This window comes from Narcine bancroftii, chromosome 1 (genome assembly GCF_036971445.1).
Source record: "Narcine bancroftii isolate sNarBan1 chromosome 1, sNarBan1.hap1, whole genome shotgun sequence".
NCBI classification, from domain to species: Eukaryota; Metazoa; Chordata; class Chondrichthyes; order Torpediniformes; family Narcinidae; genus Narcine; species Narcine bancroftii.
In genome coordinates this window covers 469,668,342-469,689,889 of record NC_091469.1, presented here as the reverse complement: position 1 = coordinate 469,689,889, position 21,548 = coordinate 469,668,342, and the positions used below count along the sequence as shown (strand labels likewise).

The window sequence follows — 21,548 nt, the reverse complement described above, 5'->3', positions numbered from 1 at the left end:
TGAAGCTTAAATTGGGTCAGTTTTCATTTAGGGGCTCATGAAAAAAAAGCTCACTGCTGGAATGTAATAACATTCCTGTTTGAGAAAGGACAAGTACAAATCACAATGTTGTGCAACCTATGATTTATCTGTAAGGAGAAGCAATGGAGAACATGTCTATAGAGACATGTCCCTGTACTTGAAGTGCATTTAAATGTCCCCTACTAGGATGAGCCCATTAACAATGACAGTTTTACCACACTGCTTTGCAGCTCCATTATCCACAAAATGTCATTTTGTCACCATTTTACTTTTAAACAATGCCTTACTGACCTCAGGGGGTCAGGAAAGTACATTGTAGCTGGAGAACTGAAAATTATACAGAAATCACAGAAACCATGGAAATCGTACAGTGTTTAAAGAGACCATTCAGCCCATTATACCAGTATTGGTCAAGAAAATGGCCACCCAACTCCATTCAACTTGAGGCCTGTTGGTCTGCAGGTCATGGTTCTAAAATTGCATATCTACATGTTGGTTAAATGGGTTTAGCCACCCTTTTAAGATGTGGCACCTCGGCCACTCCCAGAAAAAACAAGAACATATTCAGTGCTTTTCTCCATTCTAACCCCATCACATTTTTTTCCTAGCCCGTGTCTTTAGTTTCTTACTCCTCTGCCGGGGAAGTAGGCTTTTCATATTTCCTCCATCTAAACTCATTTAAAAAAAGATTTTTTTAAATATTAAAATGTTATATTAAATGTTCACTCTAACACAAAACCAACCCACCACAATTGATATTAAACGAGTCTGGGATTGCAGTACAATACAAAAAAATTGCTGGATGAACTCAGGTCATGCAGCATCTATTGAATAGAAAGCATAGCCAACATTTCAGCCCTGAGCTCTATGTCAAGGTACAAAGAGCAGGCAGGGGCCAGAGTAAAAAGATTGAGGGAGAGAGGAGTGAGGAGCAAGGGAGAAGCACAGCCCAAAAGGCAAGAGATCAGAGGTGAGGGGTTAGAAAAGAGCTGGGAAGTGAATGGGGCGGGGGAAGAAGGGGTAGCTTTCTGAATGCAGAGAGAAGGCAAGGAGTTGTGGAATTCGAGGAAAGGAGACAGAAGATAGAGAGACCAAATTGAGGGATGGGCTTAACAGAAACTGGAGACGTCAATGTTGTCTGGTTGGAGGGTGCCTCAACATTTAACTACTAAAAAAAAGCACACCTCTTAATATTCCTTTCAATCTTATTGACGTCAATTGAATACAGGTTAATTGATGTCCATTCATCTCTCCCATTCATTTTACCTGGTGCTCATCCACATCCCAAACTTCAGTCATTTACCAGAGCAATGCAATGAAAGGTTTTAAAAATAGAAGAAATGTTTCTATGTACTTGGTCCATTCAATCTCACCAAAAATAAAAAAATAAACTTGAACATTGTGTTTAGAATTCCTTCCACTCAAAAATACTCAAACACTATTCACGACACTTCAAATTGAAGCATTTATGAAATAATTTTCTGACAGCTGTGGAATCATTAAGTAGAGTGTCAGGACTAGACAAGGAGACTTAACTGTGCATAAGCAGATGTTTCTGGAAAAAATATTCAGAAGCTTGAAGTAATTAATGGTTGAAAACAATGAATGTGCAATGGGTAAATTTCATTTGAATCTCAAAGACCATTAGAGAAAAGCATTGCTGTTTGGTTTTGCCTTAACAGTAATCAAAACATTACAAAGGGTGTGGGATATGCAAAGCAAAGTTTGAGGCTACTTATAAAGAACTGATAGATTGAAACACAGCTCATAAGCGGAACTTTGAAGCTGATATTCAGAAATGGTGTCAACTTGCTTTAAACATCACCAGTTTTCTTTTCATTGGAAGTCATGAAAGACAGCTAATTGTGGGAAGAGGAAAGGGAGTAGAATGATAGAACTGGGAGAGATTTGTGAATGGGTGTTATTCCAGCTGAAAGATACAATAGTCCAAGGGTTACTGCTTGGATAAATACAGCAAAATACACATAAATTATTTAACTGTGTAATGGCACGATAGTTAAACAACTCCCAGAAGTCTTGTGAACCAGCACAGGACATCATAACGTGGCGCACATGTTTCAGTGTTTTAAAAGAATATGTGCGAGACTCAAGTAAACGAGTTCTGATTTACCTGCAACTGTGTTGTTATTTCGCGTTCATTGGCCACCACTGCATTTTTAGTGGCCACAATTGGTGACACTGACTGGTCCAAAATGAGTCTTTGGACCATATGGATACTGAAGCTGTTGCTGTGAAGTTACCGCCCTTCTGGACAGCAGAACCAGAGCTGTGGTTTCGACAGGCTGAGGCACAATTTCACCTCAAGAAGATAAAGGTGGACATGACTCACTATTATCATCTAGTCAGTGCCTTGAACCAAGCCACTGCCAAGCGAGTCTGTAACGTTCTGTACAATCCATCGGAGACTGGAGAGCGCAAGTATGACACTCTAAAAACACTCCTGCTGTGAATTTATGGCATGTCCCCCAGAGAGAAGGCTGACAGACATGGAGTTGGGTGACCGCAGTCCACCCAAACTAATGGACAATGGACATCATGCTGTGCCTGGCATCCAGCCAATGGCCTGATGCTATTCTATCAGCTCTTCCTGGAGAGGATGCCAGAAGACATTAGATTCTCATCATCGTAAAGTTCTTTTGAAGACCCAGGGCAGTAGCTGCAGAGGCAGATGTCCTGTGGCTGGCAAAACAAAACTCACATCAAAAGATCTTCTAATAATGTCACAGCTGTCCAAATCCAGCACCTTTGTTGTTGACACCACCTCCTAGAACAAGGTAATATCTCAAGTCAGGTTGACAGCCTGTCAACACTTCCAAAGGAACATAGGAAGTAGGAACAGGAGTAGGCTAAAAAAGCCTGCTCTGCCATTCAATAAAAATCATGGCTGATCTCATTTATGACCCAACTCCACCTATCTGCCTTCTCCCCATATCCCCCAATTCCTCTATCATGTAAAAATTTATCTAACCAAATTTTAAATATGTTTAATGAAGCAGCCTCAACCACTTCTCTGGTTAGAGAATTGCGAACATTCACTACTCTCGTTTTAGTTTCCACAGCCAGCTCAAAAAACCTTCCTACATCTATCCTATCCATACCCTTCATAATCCTATATGTTTCTATAAGATCTCCTCTCATTCTTCTGAACTCGAGCGAATACAATCCTAGACGATTTAATCTTTCATCATAAGTCAACCCCTTCATCCCAGGGATCAACCTAGTAAACCTTCTCTGGACCGTCTCCAAAGCCAATATATCCTTCCTCAAATATGGAGACCAGAACTGGACAGTACTCCAGGTGCAGTCTCATCAGTACTTTATACAGTTGCAACATTACCTCCCTACTCCTGAATTCAATTCCTCTAGCAATGAAGGCCAACATTCCATTTGCCTTCTTAATAACCTGCTGCACCTGCAACCTAACTTTTTGATGTTTTTAAACCATCGGTATTGGGGAGTCAATGGACATAGGTGCCTGCCACCCCATGCATTCTCAGGGAACAACCTGGCCAACTGTTGTTAATGGCTGTGATGGATGGCCAAAAATCTATGAGCTTTCTCTATGTTTGGGATCAGCTATCCAGATGTAAATTTTTGGTGGACACAGGATCAGAATTGGAAGCCCAATTCCAGTTTCATGAGGCTACCCCTACTTCTTCAGTGATCGACAAGTTGATGACAGGCTGCCTGGAAATGGCCAAGATGCAGGTTGACCTCTTGTCTTATCACCTTTTATGGTCCCTCGTATGGCACCTGCCAGGGCTGTCCATGTGTTCCTCTACATACAAGGTGTTGACCAAGAGTAAAGCTACATCCTGCAAAGTGAAAGGTGTTGACCAAGAGTAAAGCTACATCCTGCAAAGTGAAAGGTGTTGACCAAGAGTAAAGCTACATCCTGCAAAGTGAAAGGTGTTGACCAAGAGTAAAGCTACATCCTGCAAAGTGAAAGGTGTTGACCAAGAGTAAAGCTACATCCTGCAAAGTGAGACTAGATATTAAACATTAGGATATAGGCAGTTTAGCTATCGAATCTGATAGGAGATAAAGTGTAAAATAGTAAAGACTAAGGAAGATCAACAGGACTCCCATGCTTCTAAACCACTTTACACGTGGGCCATCAAAAGCATGCTTGTGGGACGCATCACAGAATGGTATGGGAATTGATCTTCTCAGGACCAGAAACTGCTGATGGTGATAAATGCAGCTCAAAACATCACATATACCTCCCTCCCCTTCGTGGACTCCTATCAACACTTGCTACTGCTTCAGAAAATTGACCAAAGGACATATCACACCCAGAACTCCAAAAAGGGAGAAAGATCGAGTGTACAAAATTAACAGACTTCAAGAGTTTCTTCACTACAGCTATCAGGCTCCTGAATGAACCTCACAACAGTGCTCTCATGTTGCCCTTGCTTTACTAATTGATCTTTCTTCCTCCAATGCAACTGCATAATTATAGTTGAGCAAATGTTAGAGTTTGGCCTGTTAGACAGCTTACAGATAATTCTTTTCACTGCACCAGAAAATGCCACAAATAAACTTAAATATTGTTGGAAGGAACATTCATATTATTGCAAGGGGAACAGCTCAGGTCTGTGTGGAGGTGGACATCCATATAGAAGTTTAAATAGGATAAAGTACTGAGTTTATGGCCTCAGGAAATCATAAAATACAGGAGAAGAAGTAGGCCACACAGCCTGTCGAGCTCACTCCAGCATTCCATTGTGAGCTGATCCATTCTCCCACTAGAAGACCATGATTACTCACTCCCAAGTTGTGGAGACAATTAATCACCCAGATAGGTGGGTCATTAAACAATAGAGCAAGCTGGTCCATAACAACGTGGGCCCAGACTTCATGAATAATTTCATAACCAAATTTCTAACTGGCAAAGGCAGCAGAGACCAAGCAGGAATCAGGAACCATCTGTTTGCCAAACCCTAAGATGGAGGAAATTTCAAAGACTATGCAAATATAAGGTGGATTTGCTTTCTTAGTTTCTACCTCCACATGCTTTGTATGCTTCCATCATCTTAAAGAAACATTATTTGTACACAAACCATCCCCAACAGTAATAAAAACCACTGTACATACTTGACATCACTGAAGACATTCATCTGCAGTTTCAGAAGGTGTGCCAAATCTTCCATCAGTTCCAGGCCTTTATCAACACTCAGGGGACTGTTGGGAGAAAGGAGTGGGAGAGGAAAACACAGCATCAATAATAAGAGCTCATTACCAGCTGCTGAGTTAAAGGTCCCAATTAAACAATCACCTTTGACCATTTAAGACCCCAAGCTACAATACATTATATTCTTGCCAAACTGAAAGGTTAATAGCAAGGGAATTGGAATCAGGTGTTGCTTAAAACACAATGACTAACCCAAATTTTCCACCAATACTAAAAAAAAGCCACAAATGGAAAATATATAAAATATATGATGCATCAATAGGAAATTTTTGTCTAAAAGAAAATAATTAAACATTATAAAGTCTTAATTTCAAGTGTAGGAAGTTTAAATTTAAATTAAAACACATCCTATAAATAAAGCTTTGACTAAAGGATATTATTCAAGTTTATTTGTGTTTCTTTTTCCCAATAAGCTCCATTCATATATACTTTGGGTCAACTAAAAAGGATCACAAGAAAATTAATTGAGATTATATGGGGATGCATATAATTTAGGATGATTTTTAAAGCTAAACTATTCCACGGAATGTAGGTTTTCTAATTGACATTTTGCAGATTAATTGTTGCACATCATTTGCTGTTTCTGGTTGCATCGATCTCTGGGAACATAGTGCAGAAGAAGCAATGGAGTGAAATGCAAGTTCTTTCCTAATTAGCATGAAGCAATTTTGCACATCATAAATGAAACAGATATTTTTTTAATGTGCCAAATTTCCCACTGTGGCTGAAAACATTTATCTCTTTGAAAGAATGAGGATATGAACAGCAGATACCATGATTTAAAATGCTGCATGACAATATTCAACCAGAATTTAAAATATTCAATCACTTGCTGCTGTGAACCATTCAAGAGTAAACATTGCTAATTATGCAAAATATTCTCATTTGCAATCTGCAAAAAAAATATACATTTTGATCACGAGTTCAGTTTGGGTTCAGTTCAGTTCAGGTGCTGTTTCAGGCAGAACTGGAACTGAAATTTGCCTTCATTGAGTACAGTTCACAAGATCACAAGATGAAGGAACAGAAGTAAGCCATTCAGCCCATTGAGTCTGCTCTGCAACTCCACCCTGAGCTAAACTGTTCTCACATCCAGTCCCAAATTCCGACCTTTTCTCATATCCCTTGATATCCTGACTAATTAAATAGCTATCGATCTCCTCCTTAAACTCTCCCAGCTGTACGTAGCAACGAATTCCACAATCTCCAGAAATTTGGAGATTCAGGTTCAGAAATCTCCAGTGGACACGTACTATGACATCATGTGTTCAGTGCAAGCGTTCAAGGACAATTTCTACCTTGTCATGGTCTAATGTTAAAAAACTGCTAAGTATAGATTGCCCTTGTTTCACCAAAAAAAAAACTAACATGGCTGGGACAGTGGTTTATCTAGTACAGTTACCGTCTCACATCCCCAGTGACCCAACTTCAACCTTAACTATGGTGCTGTAGGTGTGGAGTTGGCACGTTCAATCAATGACTGCACTTTGGCCTTCTGTCTTCACAGACATGGAGATTGCAAGGTTAATAGGCCACCCAGTATCCAGGTGAGTGCTTGAAATATTAAATATGGTAAGCAGTGGAAGCTGCCAAAAATGGTAGTGCCAGAAATTCCTTCCACAAAATCTCCATTTATTTTCTCTGGACAATGCTCTTAATACCCATTGTCTTGACCCAACTTCTCCACTTGGGTCGAATGTCATTGTATTCCTCAATGTCAAATCTTATTTGATAATGTTGCTGTAAAGATGTTTAGATGTTGATAAAATGCAAAGTTGCTACAAGTGAAACTGATTGTCCTGGAATTATTTACATGCACTGGAATGGGGTATAAATTCTAATAGAGCCTGGCTATGATGGGATTTAACTCAAAATACACCATCTTGACTAAACAATTTATAGAACTTCACCTACTTCGAGCATTTCTGGTCACCACACTAGAGGAAGGATGTAACAGCAGTGGAAAGTGCAGAGGAGATTCTCAGGATGTTGCAGTTCAGTTATGAGGGGAGAATAAAGAAGCTCAGTCTGTTCTTTTCAGTGCAAAAGATGTTGAGGGACATCGTGATTGAGATTTACAAAATTATGAGAGATGGGGACATGATTGATAATTATAAAATTATCAGATAGGATAATGCTGCAGAAATCTTTTACTATATCTAAGGTACATAAAGACACAGATTTAGGATATAGGGGAAATTTAGAGGACATTTGAGGGAAACTTTCTTCACCCAGAGAGTAGTAAGCATTGGAATGCACTGCCTCAGACAGTCATTGAAGATGGGCACTGACAGCATTTAAAAGGTGTCCAGATGAACACAAATATCTCAGGCATAGAGGACTATGGACCAAGTCCTGGGCGAAGGGGTTAATGCAGATGTCTGTGGGTTGGCGTGGATGAGTTGGATCAAATTATTCTAATATTAGGAAAAGGCTGCAGTGCCGTAGGTGTGTGGGACTAACCAATTGCTCCACCAAATAGCTAATATAGATAAGCTGAGCCAAAGTGCGTGGTTCTCCGCTGAATCACTAATATTACTAATGTGGTTAGTTCTGGACAATGATGTTTTGCACTCGAGCGTTCAGCATAGATGATTTTTGAAATCTTTTGTAAATGGAATTGGTCAAAAAAACTCCAATTCACATGATCTTTAATTAAATTATTCAAACTGAGTGAGGATTGTTCTGCACACAGAAATGGGCCATTCAGATTCAGTCTAAATACCCTAGACTTGCGCTTGTGGTCCACATGAGCCTCCTCCTGCCCTGATTCACCCAATTTTATCAGTAAGCCTTTCTAATCCTTTCTCTCTCATTTTCTTTTCTAACTTTCCCTTAAAGACACCGTTCCCTTAGATTCGATTGCTTTATGAAAAGCACTCCACTTGGAGAAGCCAACACCAGAGGACGTCTGAAAAGTGAAGGGAGGAAAGTTTAGGGGAGACATCAGGGTTAAGTTTTTTATACAGAGAGGTTGCCTGGAATGCCTTGTGGTGGTGGAGTTTGAAACATTAAAATACTTTTAAGCACATTGATGAAAGAAAAATAGAAGGTAACAGGGTAGGAAGGGTTTCTTTTTTTTTTGGAAGGATTATATAGACCGACACAAAATCGAGGGCTGAAGAGCCCGTACTGTGCAGTAATGTTGTATGTTCTATGTTGTTACAACTCAGTGGGTAAAAAGTTATTTCTCAATTGCCTAAAGAACTAATCAGTAACTGTCTTGAATCTATAGTCATAGTTACAGCATGGAAACAGCCCCTTTCATGCTGACCAAGTTGTCTACCCAAGCCATTCCCATTTGCCTGCATTCCACCCATATCCACCTAAGCTTTTCCTATCCATGTACTCTTTTCAATCTTCTTCAGCATGATGCTGAACCAAGCCATGAAAGACCCCAACAATGAAGACGCTGTTTACATCCGGTACCGCACGGATGGCAGTCTCTTCAATCTGAGGCGCCTGCAAGCTCACACCAAGACACAAGAGAAACTTGTCCGTGAACTACTCTTTGCAGATGATGCCGCTTTAGTTGCCCATTCAGAGCCAGCTCTTCAGCGCTTGACGTCCTGCTTTGCGGAAACTGCCAAAATGTTTGGCCTGGAAGTCAGCCTGAAGAAAACTGAGGTCCTCCATCAGCCAGCTCCCCACCATGACTACCAGCCCCCCCACATCTCCATCGGGCACACAAAACTCAAAACGGTCAACCAGTTTACCTATCTCGGCTGCACCATTTCATCAGATGCAAGGATCGACAATGAGATAGACAACAGACTCGCCAAGGCAAATAGCGCCTTTGGAAGACTACACAAAAGAGTCTGGAAAAACAACCAACTGAAAAACCTCACAAAGATAAGCGTATACAGAGCCGTTGTCATACCCACACTCCTGTTCGGCTCCGAATCATGGGTCCTCTACCGGCACCACCTACGGCTCCTAGAACGCTTCCACCAGCGTTGTCTCCGCTCCATCCTCAACATCCATTGGAGCGCTCACACCCCTAACGTCGAGGTACTCGAGATGGCAGAGGTCGACAGCATCGAGTCCACGCTGCTGAAGATCCAGCTGCGCTGGATGGGTCACGTCTCCAGAATGGAGGACCATCGCCTTCCCAAGATCGTATTATATGGCGAGCTCTCCACTGGCCACCGTGACAGAGGTGCACCAAAGAAAAGGTACAAGGACTGCCTAAAGAAATCTCTTGGTGCCTGCCACATTGACCACCGCCAGTGGGCTGATAACGCCTCAAACCGTGCATCTTGGCGCCTCACAGTTTGGCGGGCAGCAGCCTCCTTTGAAGAAGACCGCAGAGCCCACCTCACTGACAAAAGGCAAAGGAGGAAAAACCCAACACCCAACCCCAACCAACCAATTTTCCCTTGCAACCGCTGCAATCGTGTCTGCCTGTCCCGCATCGGACTGGTCAGCCACAAACGAGCCTGCAGCTGACGTGGACTTTTTACCCCCTCCATAAATCTTCGTCCGCGAAGCCAAGCCAAAGAAAAGACCTATCTATGCCCTCTAGTGGAAACCTTTCTGTCTTATCCACTCTTTCTCATTGTTTTAAAGACCTCAATCAGTTCACCCTATGCCCTTCTTCTGAATAATTGAGCACCAAACTGCTCACTTTTTTCTCTTAATAAAATCTTTTTTGACCCCGATATCATCTTGTTAACAATGCCTCTATATCTTTTTTATGGACCAGAACTGTTTAATTTTTCCAGTTCTCTGGTAGGGTGTTGCACATTCCTTAATTACTTTTTCTTTCTGTTTGGTGCTGTCCTATTTCTGTGGGAGGAACAGAAAGGTACAAAAGGATAATGAGTATCAGAAGAACATTGTCCAAGGAGGAAATTAATTAATACCATAAAACAATCCCTAAAATGGCTACATCTGGGAGTTTCACCAGATAAAGCAGATCTTGTCCTTGGCTTCCATTACAGCCTCAGTGAAATCTTTCTCACTTCATTTACAACATCTACTAGCAAATTATGCCTGGCTTCTAATGAAGCAAACACTTCATTCAAAGAAACCTCTTGATGAGTCATACATTGCTGGCATGATTCATTGTCTGGTCCTCAGAGACAGAGGCTCAGAGCAGAGTAATTATTAATCATTTTGTTTTGTTATTATGTCCACTAGTTACCACTCTCGTGAATCCTTTCTACACTTTTTTTCTAACTTCTCTATATCGTCTCTATAGACCAGCAGAAATGCGCAGAGTACTCTAATTGTGGGAGAAGGATTATCAAGTACTTTTGAAAGGCATTGACCTGAAACATTATTTCTTTAGATGTAGCCTGACCTGTTGAGAATTTCTAACAAATTCTGTAATATCTCTCGGGAAATATCACTGTTTCATCCACACCAAACCCAATCCAGGCCAGTGAAGTACCAGTAACGAGTGAAGTGTCCTTGATAATACACTTTTTTTTGTTAAACAGGCGATACTTACTTTTGCTCCGTCACAATATATCCACACAGATCAGTTTTTGATGATTCTACATCGAGGAGCAAGTCTCCAAGTTGAGAATTTTTCTTCTGAGTTTCCTTGTACACAGGATTGACATCAACCTCCCAATCAGCAGAATCTAACCCATCTTCGAAGCCAAAGGTGGTACTTTTGGACTTCCTGGCATTGGACACCTCTCTGGTGATGGTGTTGCTTTTCACATTTTCTATCCCAACTGTTCCGCTGGATGAGAAGCCAAACCTTTTGACTTGGTTTCTGTGAGGGTTGATATACAAAGGGTCAAGACCCAAAACTTCGGTAAGACTTTGCTTCTCTTCGCTGCTCACCTCCTCTGTGTGGGGAATCTTCCTCTGTGATAAGGATTAACCAGTATTAGTTAATATTAAATTTTAATGATGCTTAATTCCTTTAACTGTTCATGTACAACATTTTCAACACAGTGCTCACCATAACTTCTACATGGGCATGTCTGAAGGGGACAAGAGATAAAATAATGGAGAATCCTATGAGGTTCTACAAGTATATTAAGAGCAAAAGGGTAACTAGGGAGAGAATAGAGTCCCTAAAGGATTAATGTTGTAATCTATGTGCGGAAATACAGGAGATGTGCAAGGTCCTAAATAAATATTTCTCATCAGCATTCATCTTAGAGAAAGACTTTGAGGCTAGTGAATTCATCACCCTTCAGTCTTCTATTCCTCATGGTTCCCAACCTTTTTTACTTTCCACTCACATACCACTTTAAATATCCCCTATGCCATAGGTGCTCTGTGCTTAATAAGGGATTGCTTAAGGTGGGATGTGGGTGGAAAGAAAAAGTTTGAAAAGCACTGTTTTAATCATTCCAAATTGATTTGTTATGTGCACAGTTTCATAACTCCAAAGGAAATGGGCCAAAGACAATTTTTCTCAAGCAAAATATTTCAGTAACCATCGAGTCCAGAGCAGTGATTCTCAACCTTCCCTTCGCACTCAGATACTACTTTAAGCAATCCCTTGCTTATCACAGAGCACCGATGGCATAGGGATTACTTAAAGTGGTATGTGAATGGAAAGAACCACTGTGTTAGAATGTAATGAGTAAGTTTGCAGATGAAACTAAAACTGGTAGATAGTTGACAGTGAAAAAGATTATGAAATTTAACTTAAGTCAAGTGTGAGATGTTGCACTTTGGTATTTAAACCAGGGCATGATTTAAAGGGTGTATGGCAGACCTGGAGAGTTGCAGAACAGAGGAACAGAGGGTGAGAGGTACATAAGTCCATGAAAGTGGTGTAAGTTGGCAGGGTCGTGAAGAAGACATTTGGCACAACTGCCTTAATTGGACAGGGCATGGAGAGAAGAAGCAGGGACATCATGTTACAACTGTACAAGACAGTGGTGACACCACAATTGCAGTATTGTATACTGTCTTGGTCTTCCAGTGTAAGGAAATAAATCATTAAGCTGGAAAGGGTGCAGAAAAGATTCACCAAAATATTACTGAGACTGCTAGGGTTGAATTATTAGGAATAGCTAGATGGGCTAGGACTTTACTCCCTGGACCATAGGAGGTTGAGAGGGACAAAGATGTTTATAAAATCATGAGGGGGATAAATAAGGTAACTAGTTAAAGGCAGTGACAGCTGAGTGTTTGCAAGGCAGCAGAGGTAGGTACTTCAGAGGAAGCAGGAAGATCTGCCCCTGACATTCCTTTTTTAATTTTCTTCTTATTTTATTTTGCAAAATGGTGCCAGAATTTGGGGACTATCTTAGCTTTTGAGTGGCACACAAATGAAAGCATTATTGTACACATGACAATAATAAATCTTTTTCACACTGTGGGGAAGTCTGATGCTAGAGGGCATAGATTTAAGATGAGAGGGGAAAGATTTAAAAGGGACTTGAGTAGCACTTTTTTCACACAGACGGTGGTGGGTATATGGAACGATCTATCAGAGAAAGTGGTAGAGGCAGACATAATTGTAATGTTTAAAGGAATATAGACAAGTATGCAGACAGAAAAGGTTGAAATATTTTTGGGCCTTATACAGGTAAATAGAACTAAGTCAAATACAGGCAAATAACTCCAAGTAAAGCATCCTCCTTGCTATCTCTTGCCAGGTGCATTCAATCCATAAATGCCACTTCAGCATCTGTTGAACTTAGGAGATGGCACATTCGGTCATAATGCTGCCCCTAGGCCCAGTAACCCAAGTTTGATCCTCAAGTGATTCTCTACAAAATAATAAGCAATCTGTAGAAACTCAGGGGATCAGGCAGTATCACTGGGAGAAAAACAATTGTCTATGTTTTGGTCTGGGAGAAGCATCGGCCATTCTTTTTTCCCATTAATGGTGCTCAGCATATTTGATTTCTCTAACATCTTAATTATCACCCCAGATTCTCGCATCTGCAGCATCTTGCATGGTTCTGTAAGGAGTTTGCACAGTCTTCCTGTGATTGCATGGGTTACCCCGATAGCTCTGGTTTTCTCCCATATTGCAAGCTTACGATCGTTGGTCAGTTAATTATCTGCATAAAACATGCATAGCCTTGCTAAATGGGTGGAAGGAGAATGAAGGTGGAAATGACTGACATGTTTGAAGGGGTGGCCAACCTTTTAATTTTTAAATTAGACAGGCAGCATGGTAACTGGCCATTTCGGCCCACGAGTCCGTATCGGTGGTGAAGGTTAATTGGGCAGCACGGACTCGTGGACCGAAATGGCCTGTTACCGTGCTGTATGTCTAAATTAAAAATTAAAAGGTTGCCTACCCCTGACTGGTTGCAGGGCAATGAGGTGAAATGGGATTGCTCTGAGAGATAACATTTAGCAAATGGACCCAATGGCCTTCTTCCTAGTCATGAGGAAATGTGATATTCGCATCCTTGCATATACAAGTTTTACAAGCTAATTTTTGTACTGAGTACTATTTCTAAATAACACTTAAATAACACAATAAAACCTTAATCAGTTCATTAAGATGATGGAAAGCTTATTTAAAAGAGAAAAATACTCACAATCTCCTTTTAATAGTGATCAGTACGGTAATAAAAGGAAGCATCTACATTAAAAAAAATCCCTTGCAGAGAAGGATCTATCATTCTTAGAGTAATTAACACTTCTTTCAAAGTGGTGTTATTGACCCCCACACTAACTCCTCAGAACGGGAAGTGGCCCAAGTGTGGGGGCTCTGAGCAAATTCCAGAATGGGAAGTGGCCCAAATGTGGGGGCTCTGAGCAAATTCCAGAATGGGAAGTGGCCTAAGTGTGGGGGCTCTGAGCAAATTCCAGAATGGGAAGTGGCCCAAATGTGGGGGCTCTGAGCAAATTCCAGAATGGAAAGTGGCCCAATTTTGGGGTCTCTGAGCAAATTCCCGAACGGAAGTGGCCCAAGTGTTGGGGCTCTGAGCCAATTCCAGAATGGGAAGTGGCCCAATTTTGGGAGCTCTGAGCCAATTCCAGAATGGGAAGTGGCCCAAGTGTTGGGGCTCTGATCAAATTCCAGAATGGGAAGTGGCCTAAGTGTGGGGGCTCTGAGCAAATTCCAGAATGGGAAGTGGCCCAAATGTGGGGGCTCTGAGCAAATTCCAGAATGGAAAGTGGCCCAATTTTGGGGTCTCTGAGCAAATTCCCGAACGGAAGTGGCCCAAGTGTTGGGGCTCTGAGCCAATTCCAGAATGGGAAGTGGCCCAATTTTGGGAGCTCTGAGCCAATTCCAGAATGGGAAGTGGCCCAAGTGTTGGGGCTCTGATCAAATTCCAGCAGCAAAACAAAAAATTTATAGTGTACAAGATTCAGTGAAGACTTGAGAGGGTGGATGCTTTAAAAGGTGGGGGGGGGGGGGAGACCCAAATGAAATGTCTAAAATTACATAATTATAAGGCACATAGCTAGACAGGCAGTCAGAATCTTTCTCTCAGGGTAAAAATGGAACGTATTGAATTATGTGCATTTAAAATGAGAAGCACGTATGATAGTAGCATGCAGAGCCCACCTCACTGACAAAAGACAAAGGAGGAAAAACCCAACACCCAACCCCAACCAACCAATTTTCCCTTGCAACCGCTGCAACCGTGTCTGCCTGTCCCGCATCGGACTTGTCAGCCACAAACGAGCCTGCAGCTGACGTGCACATTACCCCTCCATAAATCTTCGTCCGCGAAGCCAAGCCAAAGAAAAGAAGAAATGGATACATGAATATGAAGAGGATGGAAGAATAAGGATCATTTGCAAGCAGCAGTTAATGAACGACATGTTGGCACTGGCAGACAACTATAGGCCTTGCTTGCTCTTCAAGCACTTGTTTTTAGAGCATATGCTAGAAGACATCGCCTCATGTTGGCTGACAAGGACTTTGATAACCCTCGAACAGTGGCCTCCCGTGCAGACATTCTGTGGCATGCAAAGCAGCAAGGGGTAAGGCCCACAGAAATTAGTGCTTTATCACACCCAAAGGCCCAGATTTCACGAGTACCGGCAATGAGGGTGAACATTCCCCCGGACAAGCATGACTCCGTGACAACCACCTGGTTTTTTTACCATCAACGCTGGGGTTCTGAAGCTCGCTGCTGCTAACCCCACTTGCACTTTTCCATCAAAATGCCATGGCCAGTCATTGCAAATTTCTAGTCAACATGGACACAGAGGTTAGTATCCTTCCTCCTTCGGGCTTTGACACCCGTACCAGGAGCATGGATCTGGCACTCAATGCAGTGAATAACAGTTCAATTTCTACATATGGCACACGGACTATACCCCTGAAATCTGGTGACAATAAGTTCACGTGGAAGTTCGTTCTTGCTGCTGTGTCCCAGCCATTGCAGGGTGCTGACTTCCTCAGAGCCCACTCACTGATGATGACTTAAAAGGGCACTGGTTGGTGAACACCATAATGTTCCAGACTTTCCAGCATGGAAAAGTCAAACTTCCTGCCCCGCACCTAGACACCTTGGACTACTTGAACAACAAATTCGCCAAACTTATTGTGGAACTTACGGAAACTGTCACTCCCCAGTACTCCACTACCACACCCAAACATGGCGTCACACACCACATCCTCACCCAATAACCTCCTCTACATACTCAAGCTCAAGGCCTGCCACCCAACAATTTGCAGCTTGCAAAATAAGAGTACTACATATGGTGCCCAAAGTCACGGTAGCTACTACTGCAGACTGCTACCCTGTTCCCCATAAAGAAGACTTTATAGATATCCTTCATGAGGCCAGGATATTTTCTAAAATTGACTTGTTGCGTGGGTACCACCACATAACTGTAAATCCGGAGGATGTGCCCAAGACCACCATTATAACACCATTTGGCCTCTTTGAATTTTTGAGAATGCCTTTTGGCTCAAAAGTGCTGCACAAACATTCCAGCGACTGATGGATGCAGTGGGGCATGGCACGTGCATATTCATCGCCAGCCACTCCCACAAAACTGCAGCATCTGCGTTTACTCTGCCATCACCCACAGGAGTTTAGGCTAACTGTGAACTTTGCCAAGTGCATATTCGGGCAGTCTTCTATCTAGTCCTTGGGATATCAGATCAGCAGCCGGGGTGTCATTCCATTACCTAGCAAGGTGGAAGCTATCCTCAAATTTGCAAGGCCTGATACCATCAAAGGATTCCAGGAATTTGTGGGGACGTTCAATTTCTATCATCGTTTTCTACCCTCTGAGACCAGGCCCATATTATGAAGCCCCTCTTTGACCTCATGCCCAGTGATGCCAAAGAGTTCGAGTGGACAGAGGAGATAATGGTAGCATTCCAGCAGACTAAAGTCACCCTAGCGAAGGTAACATTGCTGGTCCATCCACAAATGAATGCACCAACCGCCTTGATGATAGACTCATTCAATGCGGCAGTAGGCGGGGTCTTGGAACAGTGCACCAACGGACAATTGAAGCCTCTAGCGTTTTTTAGTTGGCATGGTCACCCTCCGGAAATGAAATACAGCATATTTGATAGGGAACTGATGGCACTGCACCTAGTGGTCAGACACTTTTGCTATTTTTTGGAAGGCAGGGACTTCACGGTTTTTATTGACCATAAACCATTAATGTTCGCCTTCGTGAAGGCATCAGATCCATGGTGAGCCCAACAGCAATATCTGCGTTTTCAACCAGGTTTAAATATATCTCCGATAAGAATAATGTGGTGGCTGATGCCCTGTCCCGCTCCTTCGTTCAAGCAGTATGTGCCCTCTCTCTGCATGTAGACGACATGGCACTCATCAAAGCTCAGAATGACAAACTCCTGGCTTAGAATGCAAACAAAGAAAGTTTGTAGTAAGTATTTGAATATGGATGGGCAGGTGATAGAGAAGGGAAATGCTCTGGAAGAAGATGAAGGGCAATTGGCAGGAAAAGTAAATAATGTTGTTCTTAAAGATGAGGGAAAACAGGGATTAAAAATTGGGAAATCCCTGAAATTCATATATTTTAATGCCAGGAGTATTGTAAAAAAGGTGGATGAGCTGAAGGTGTGGATTGATACTTGGAAGTATGATGTGGTAGCAATTAGTGAGACATGGTTGCAGGAGAGATGTGATTGGCAACTGAATATCCCTGGGTTTCGTTGTTTTAGGTGTGATAGAGTCGGAGGGGCAAGAGGAGGTGGGGTTGCATTGCTTGTCAGGGAAAATATTACAGCAGTGCCTAGGAAGGATAGATTAGAGGGCACATCCATGGAGGCTATTTGGGTGGAACTGAGGAGTAGGAAAGGAGAGGTTACACTTGTAGGGGTGTATTATAGACCACCCGGAGGGGACCGAGACCTAGAGGAGCAAATCTGTAGGGAGATAGTAGATATTTGTGATAAGCACAGGGTTGTAATTATGGGAGATTTTAATTTTCCACATATAGATTGGGAAACACATTCTGTGAAAGGAATGGATGGGTTAGAGTTTGTGAAATGTGTGCAAGATAGTTTTTTACAACAATATGTAGAGGTGCCGACCAGAGAAGGAGCAGTGTTAGATCTACTGTTGGCAAATGGGATGGGTCAAGTGACGGAGGTTAGTGTTGGTGAGCACTTCGGGTCCAGTGATCATAATGCCATCAGCTTCAATGTCATTATGGAAAGAGAGAAATCAGGGCCAAGGCTTGAGGTTTTTGATTGGGGAAAAGCTAGATTTGAGGAGATGCGAAAGGACTTGCAGGGTGTGCATTGGGACAATTTGTTTTATGGGCAGGATGTAGTAGAGAGATGGAAGTCTTTTAAAGATCAGATTTTGAGAGTGCAAAAGCTATATGTTCCTGTTAGGTTAAAAGGAGGGGCAAAAGGTTTGAGAGAGCCGTGGTTTTCAAGGAATATTGGAAACTTAGTTCGAAGAAAAAGGGAGGCGTACATTAGATATAAGAAGCATGGAGTTAAGGAGATGTTTGAAAGATACATTGAATGTAAGAGGAATCTTAAGAGAGGAATTAGGAAAGCTAAAAGAAGGTACGAGAAAACTATGGCAAGCAGGGTGAAAACTAATCCAAAAAAGTTCTACAAATATGTTAATGGTAAGAGGAAAGCTAGAGACAAAATTGGTCCCTTAGAAAATCAGAGTGGAAAACTGTGTGTGGAGCCTAGAGAAATGGGGGAGATATTGAACAGTTTCTTTTCTTCAGTATTCACTAAGGAGAAGGATATTGGGAGATGTGGGATAAAAAAAGCAAATTGGGTAAATATGGGGAATATAGAGATTACAAAAGGTGTAGTTTTAAGGCTTTTGAAGAATATAAAGGTGGATAAGTCTCCGGGACCAGACGGGATCTTCCCCAGGACATTGAGAGAAGTGAAGGAGGAAATAGCAGAGGTTCTGGCGGTAATTTTCCAAATGTCATTAGATATGGGGATAGTGCCGGAGGATTGGCGCATTGCGCATGTGGTTCCGTTATTTAAAAAGGGTTCAAGGAGGAAGCCTGGCAACTATCGGCCTGTAAGTTTGACGTCTGTGGTAGGTAAATTAATGGAGAAAATTCTTAGAGATAGTACTTATAAACATCTGGATAAACAGGGTCTGATCAGGAGCACTCAACATGGATTTGTGGGAGGAAGGTCATGTTTGACCAATCTGATTGAATTTTTTGAAGAGGTGACTAGGAATGTGGATGAGGGTAGCGCAGTGGATGTTGTCTATATGGACTTCAGTAAGGCCTTCGATAAGGTACCACATGGAAGGTTAGTTAGGAAGGTGCAGTCTTTAGGTATAAATTTTAAGATAGTCAAATGGATTGAACATTGGCTGAAAGGGAGAGGCCGGAGAGTGGTAGTGGATAATTGTCTGTCAGGTTGGAGGCCGGTGACCAGTGGTGTGCCTCAAGGATCTGTATTGGGCCCATTGTTGTTTGTTATATACATTAATGATCTAGATGATGGGGTGGTGAATTGGATTAGAAAATATGCAGACGATACTAAGATAGGTGGAATAGTGGATAATGAAGAAGGTTTTCAAGGATTGCAGAGGGATTTGGGCTGCTTAGAAAAGTGGGCTGAAAAATGGCAGATGGAATTTAATGCTGATAAGTGTGAGGTGCTTCATTTTGGTAAGAAGAATCAGAATAGGACATATGTGGTAAATGGGAGAGCATTGAGGAATACAGAAGAGCAGAAAGATTTAGGAGTAACGGTACATCGTTCCCTGAAGGTAGAAACTCACGTGAATAGGGTGGTGAAGAAGGCTTTTAGTATGCTGGCCTTTATCAATCATTGCATGGAATATAGGAGTTGGGAGGTGATGTTGAGATTGTATAAGACGTTGGTGCGGCCTAATTTGGAGTTCTGTGTGCAGTTCTGGTCGCCTAATTATAGGAAGGATATAAACAGAGTGGAGAGAGTGCAGAGAAGGTTTCCCAGAATGTTGCCTGGGTTTAAGCATCTGGAGTATGGGGAGAGATTGGACAGATTGGGTCTTTATTCTTTGGAGCGTAGAAGGTTGAGAGGAGATTTGATAGAAGTATTTAAGATTATGAAAGGGATAGACAGAATGGATGTGGATAGACTATTTCCGTTAAGAGGAGGAAAGATTAAAAGAAGAGGACATGAGTTAAGAATTAAGGGGCAGAGGTTTAGAGGTAACATGAGGGGGAACTTCTTTACTCAGAGAGTGGTAGCTGTGTGGAATCATCTTCCGGGAGAAATAGTGGCGGCGGAGTCAATTGTATTATTTAAGAAAAGGTTGGACAGGTATATGGATGAGAAGAAGATGGAGGGTTATGGGCATTGTGCAGGGAGGTGGGACTAGAAAGGGGTGTTTGGTTCGGTGCGGACTAGAAGGGCCTAATGGCCTGTTTCCGTGCTGTAATTGTTATGTTATATATGTTATAGAACTGCTGTCATGAGCCTACAGCTCAAGGATGTAGCATTTCGGCCACAAGGTACCACTCTCCTTTCCACAGGTCAGCATCATCCTATCGCTCCAGGTGCATGGAGACGTTGGATTTTCTACGCCATTCACGGACTCTCCCACCCTTCCATTTGAGCGATAGTCTACCTGATAGCCAACAAGTTTGTATGGCATGGACTCAAAACACAGGTCACGTACTGGGCAAAGTCGTGCACTGACTGTCAATCTGCAAAATTGAAAATGCACGTGAAGATGCCACTTCAGCCTTTTCAGCCACCGCAGCGCAGATTTGACCACGTGCATGTCAACATTATCGGCCTGCTTCCGGTGTCACAAGGGTCTAGGTACTTGTTAACAGTCATCGACAGATTCACTAGGTGGCTGGAGGAGGTTCCTATTATGGACTCATTGACCAATTCATGAGCCAGAGGTTTTATTTCTGCCTGGCCTACCCACACAAGTCACCTCAACAGATGTCCACAGTTAACCTCCACACTCTGGGACTGTGGTGAATGTCTGCCAAGCTCCCTGTCTCCCCTCTGGTGAGCCTTGCTGTACTAACATTGGTTGTGCATTATCTTTACTGTTAAGGACACTCCCCTTGGGTATAACTGCATATGCATCGATTGTCTTTCATTATTGTACCATGAGTTTCTGCTAATAAAAGCCATGATTATTGTTTGACCACATCGTCTTTGTCTACTTCATCAACTGGCACTTCTGGGACATTTTGTCGCGACTGTTGGGAATGCAGCTCCACCACATAACAGCCCACCACCACAGTCAAAAGGCCTGGTAGAGCAGTTCCAAAGGATGAATTGATGGCCCACCTCCAGGGACCTGATTGGGCAGATGAGCTGCCCTTTTTCCTCCTGGGAATAAGAATGGCACGCAAGGAGGATTTTAACTCCTCATCAGCTGAGAGTTCATGCCCACAGCATGCGGACAGGAGGTCGCACTGACTGAAGTCTTAGGTAGACTGCAGGAATGGCTTGGAAAATTGGCCCCATTTCCCACATCCTCCTTCATCCCAAAGGAACTCCAAGACTGTGAGTTTGTGTTTGTGTGTAGAGATGTACGTGGGTTACCCTTACAGAGGCTGTATGTTGGCCCCTTCAGAATGCTAAGAAGCAATTGTACAACTTGTGTACTAGACATTGGGGGTGGGGGGAATCCAGAGACATTTACAATTGACCGTCTAAAGCCCGCTTATCTCAACCTTATTTGGCCCTTGCCACGACCCCCAATGTGAAGGTGCGGATGATCACCCAAGAGCAGTGGACAGTAATAGCACCAAAGGTTTAACCTCCTATCACCGGTTGTGGGGGGGCGCGGGGGGCATAGCGGCTCACTGGAGGCTTCATCGAACCAGCTCACAATGTAATGACATCATTTGGAATGCGTGGGGTTTTAAAAAGCTGCATGTGACTATTGTAAACAAGTTTTACTGAACTTCGACCCAACTATGTCTGATCATTTTCTCGTTTTTCATTTTCACACTGTGACACAGTCAT

General features: G+C 42.5%; 1 protein-coding gene across 1 annotated transcript in view; it reads right to left on the bottom strand.

Moving 5' to 3' along the window:
• Nucleotides 1-21,548, bottom strand: part of ptprn2 (protein tyrosine phosphatase receptor type N2) — a 1,138,884-nt gene that overhangs the window by 647,536 nt on the left and 469,800 nt on the right. The window contains exons 9-10 of the mRNA XM_069914734.1: nucleotides 10,692-11,059; nucleotides 5,140-5,226 (exon numbers count right to left, since the gene is read on the bottom strand). Coding sequence (XP_069770835.1) covers nucleotides 5,140-5,226; nucleotides 10,692-11,059 — 455 coding nt within the window. The remainder of the gene's footprint in view (nucleotides 1-5,139; nucleotides 5,227-10,691; nucleotides 11,060-21,548) is intronic.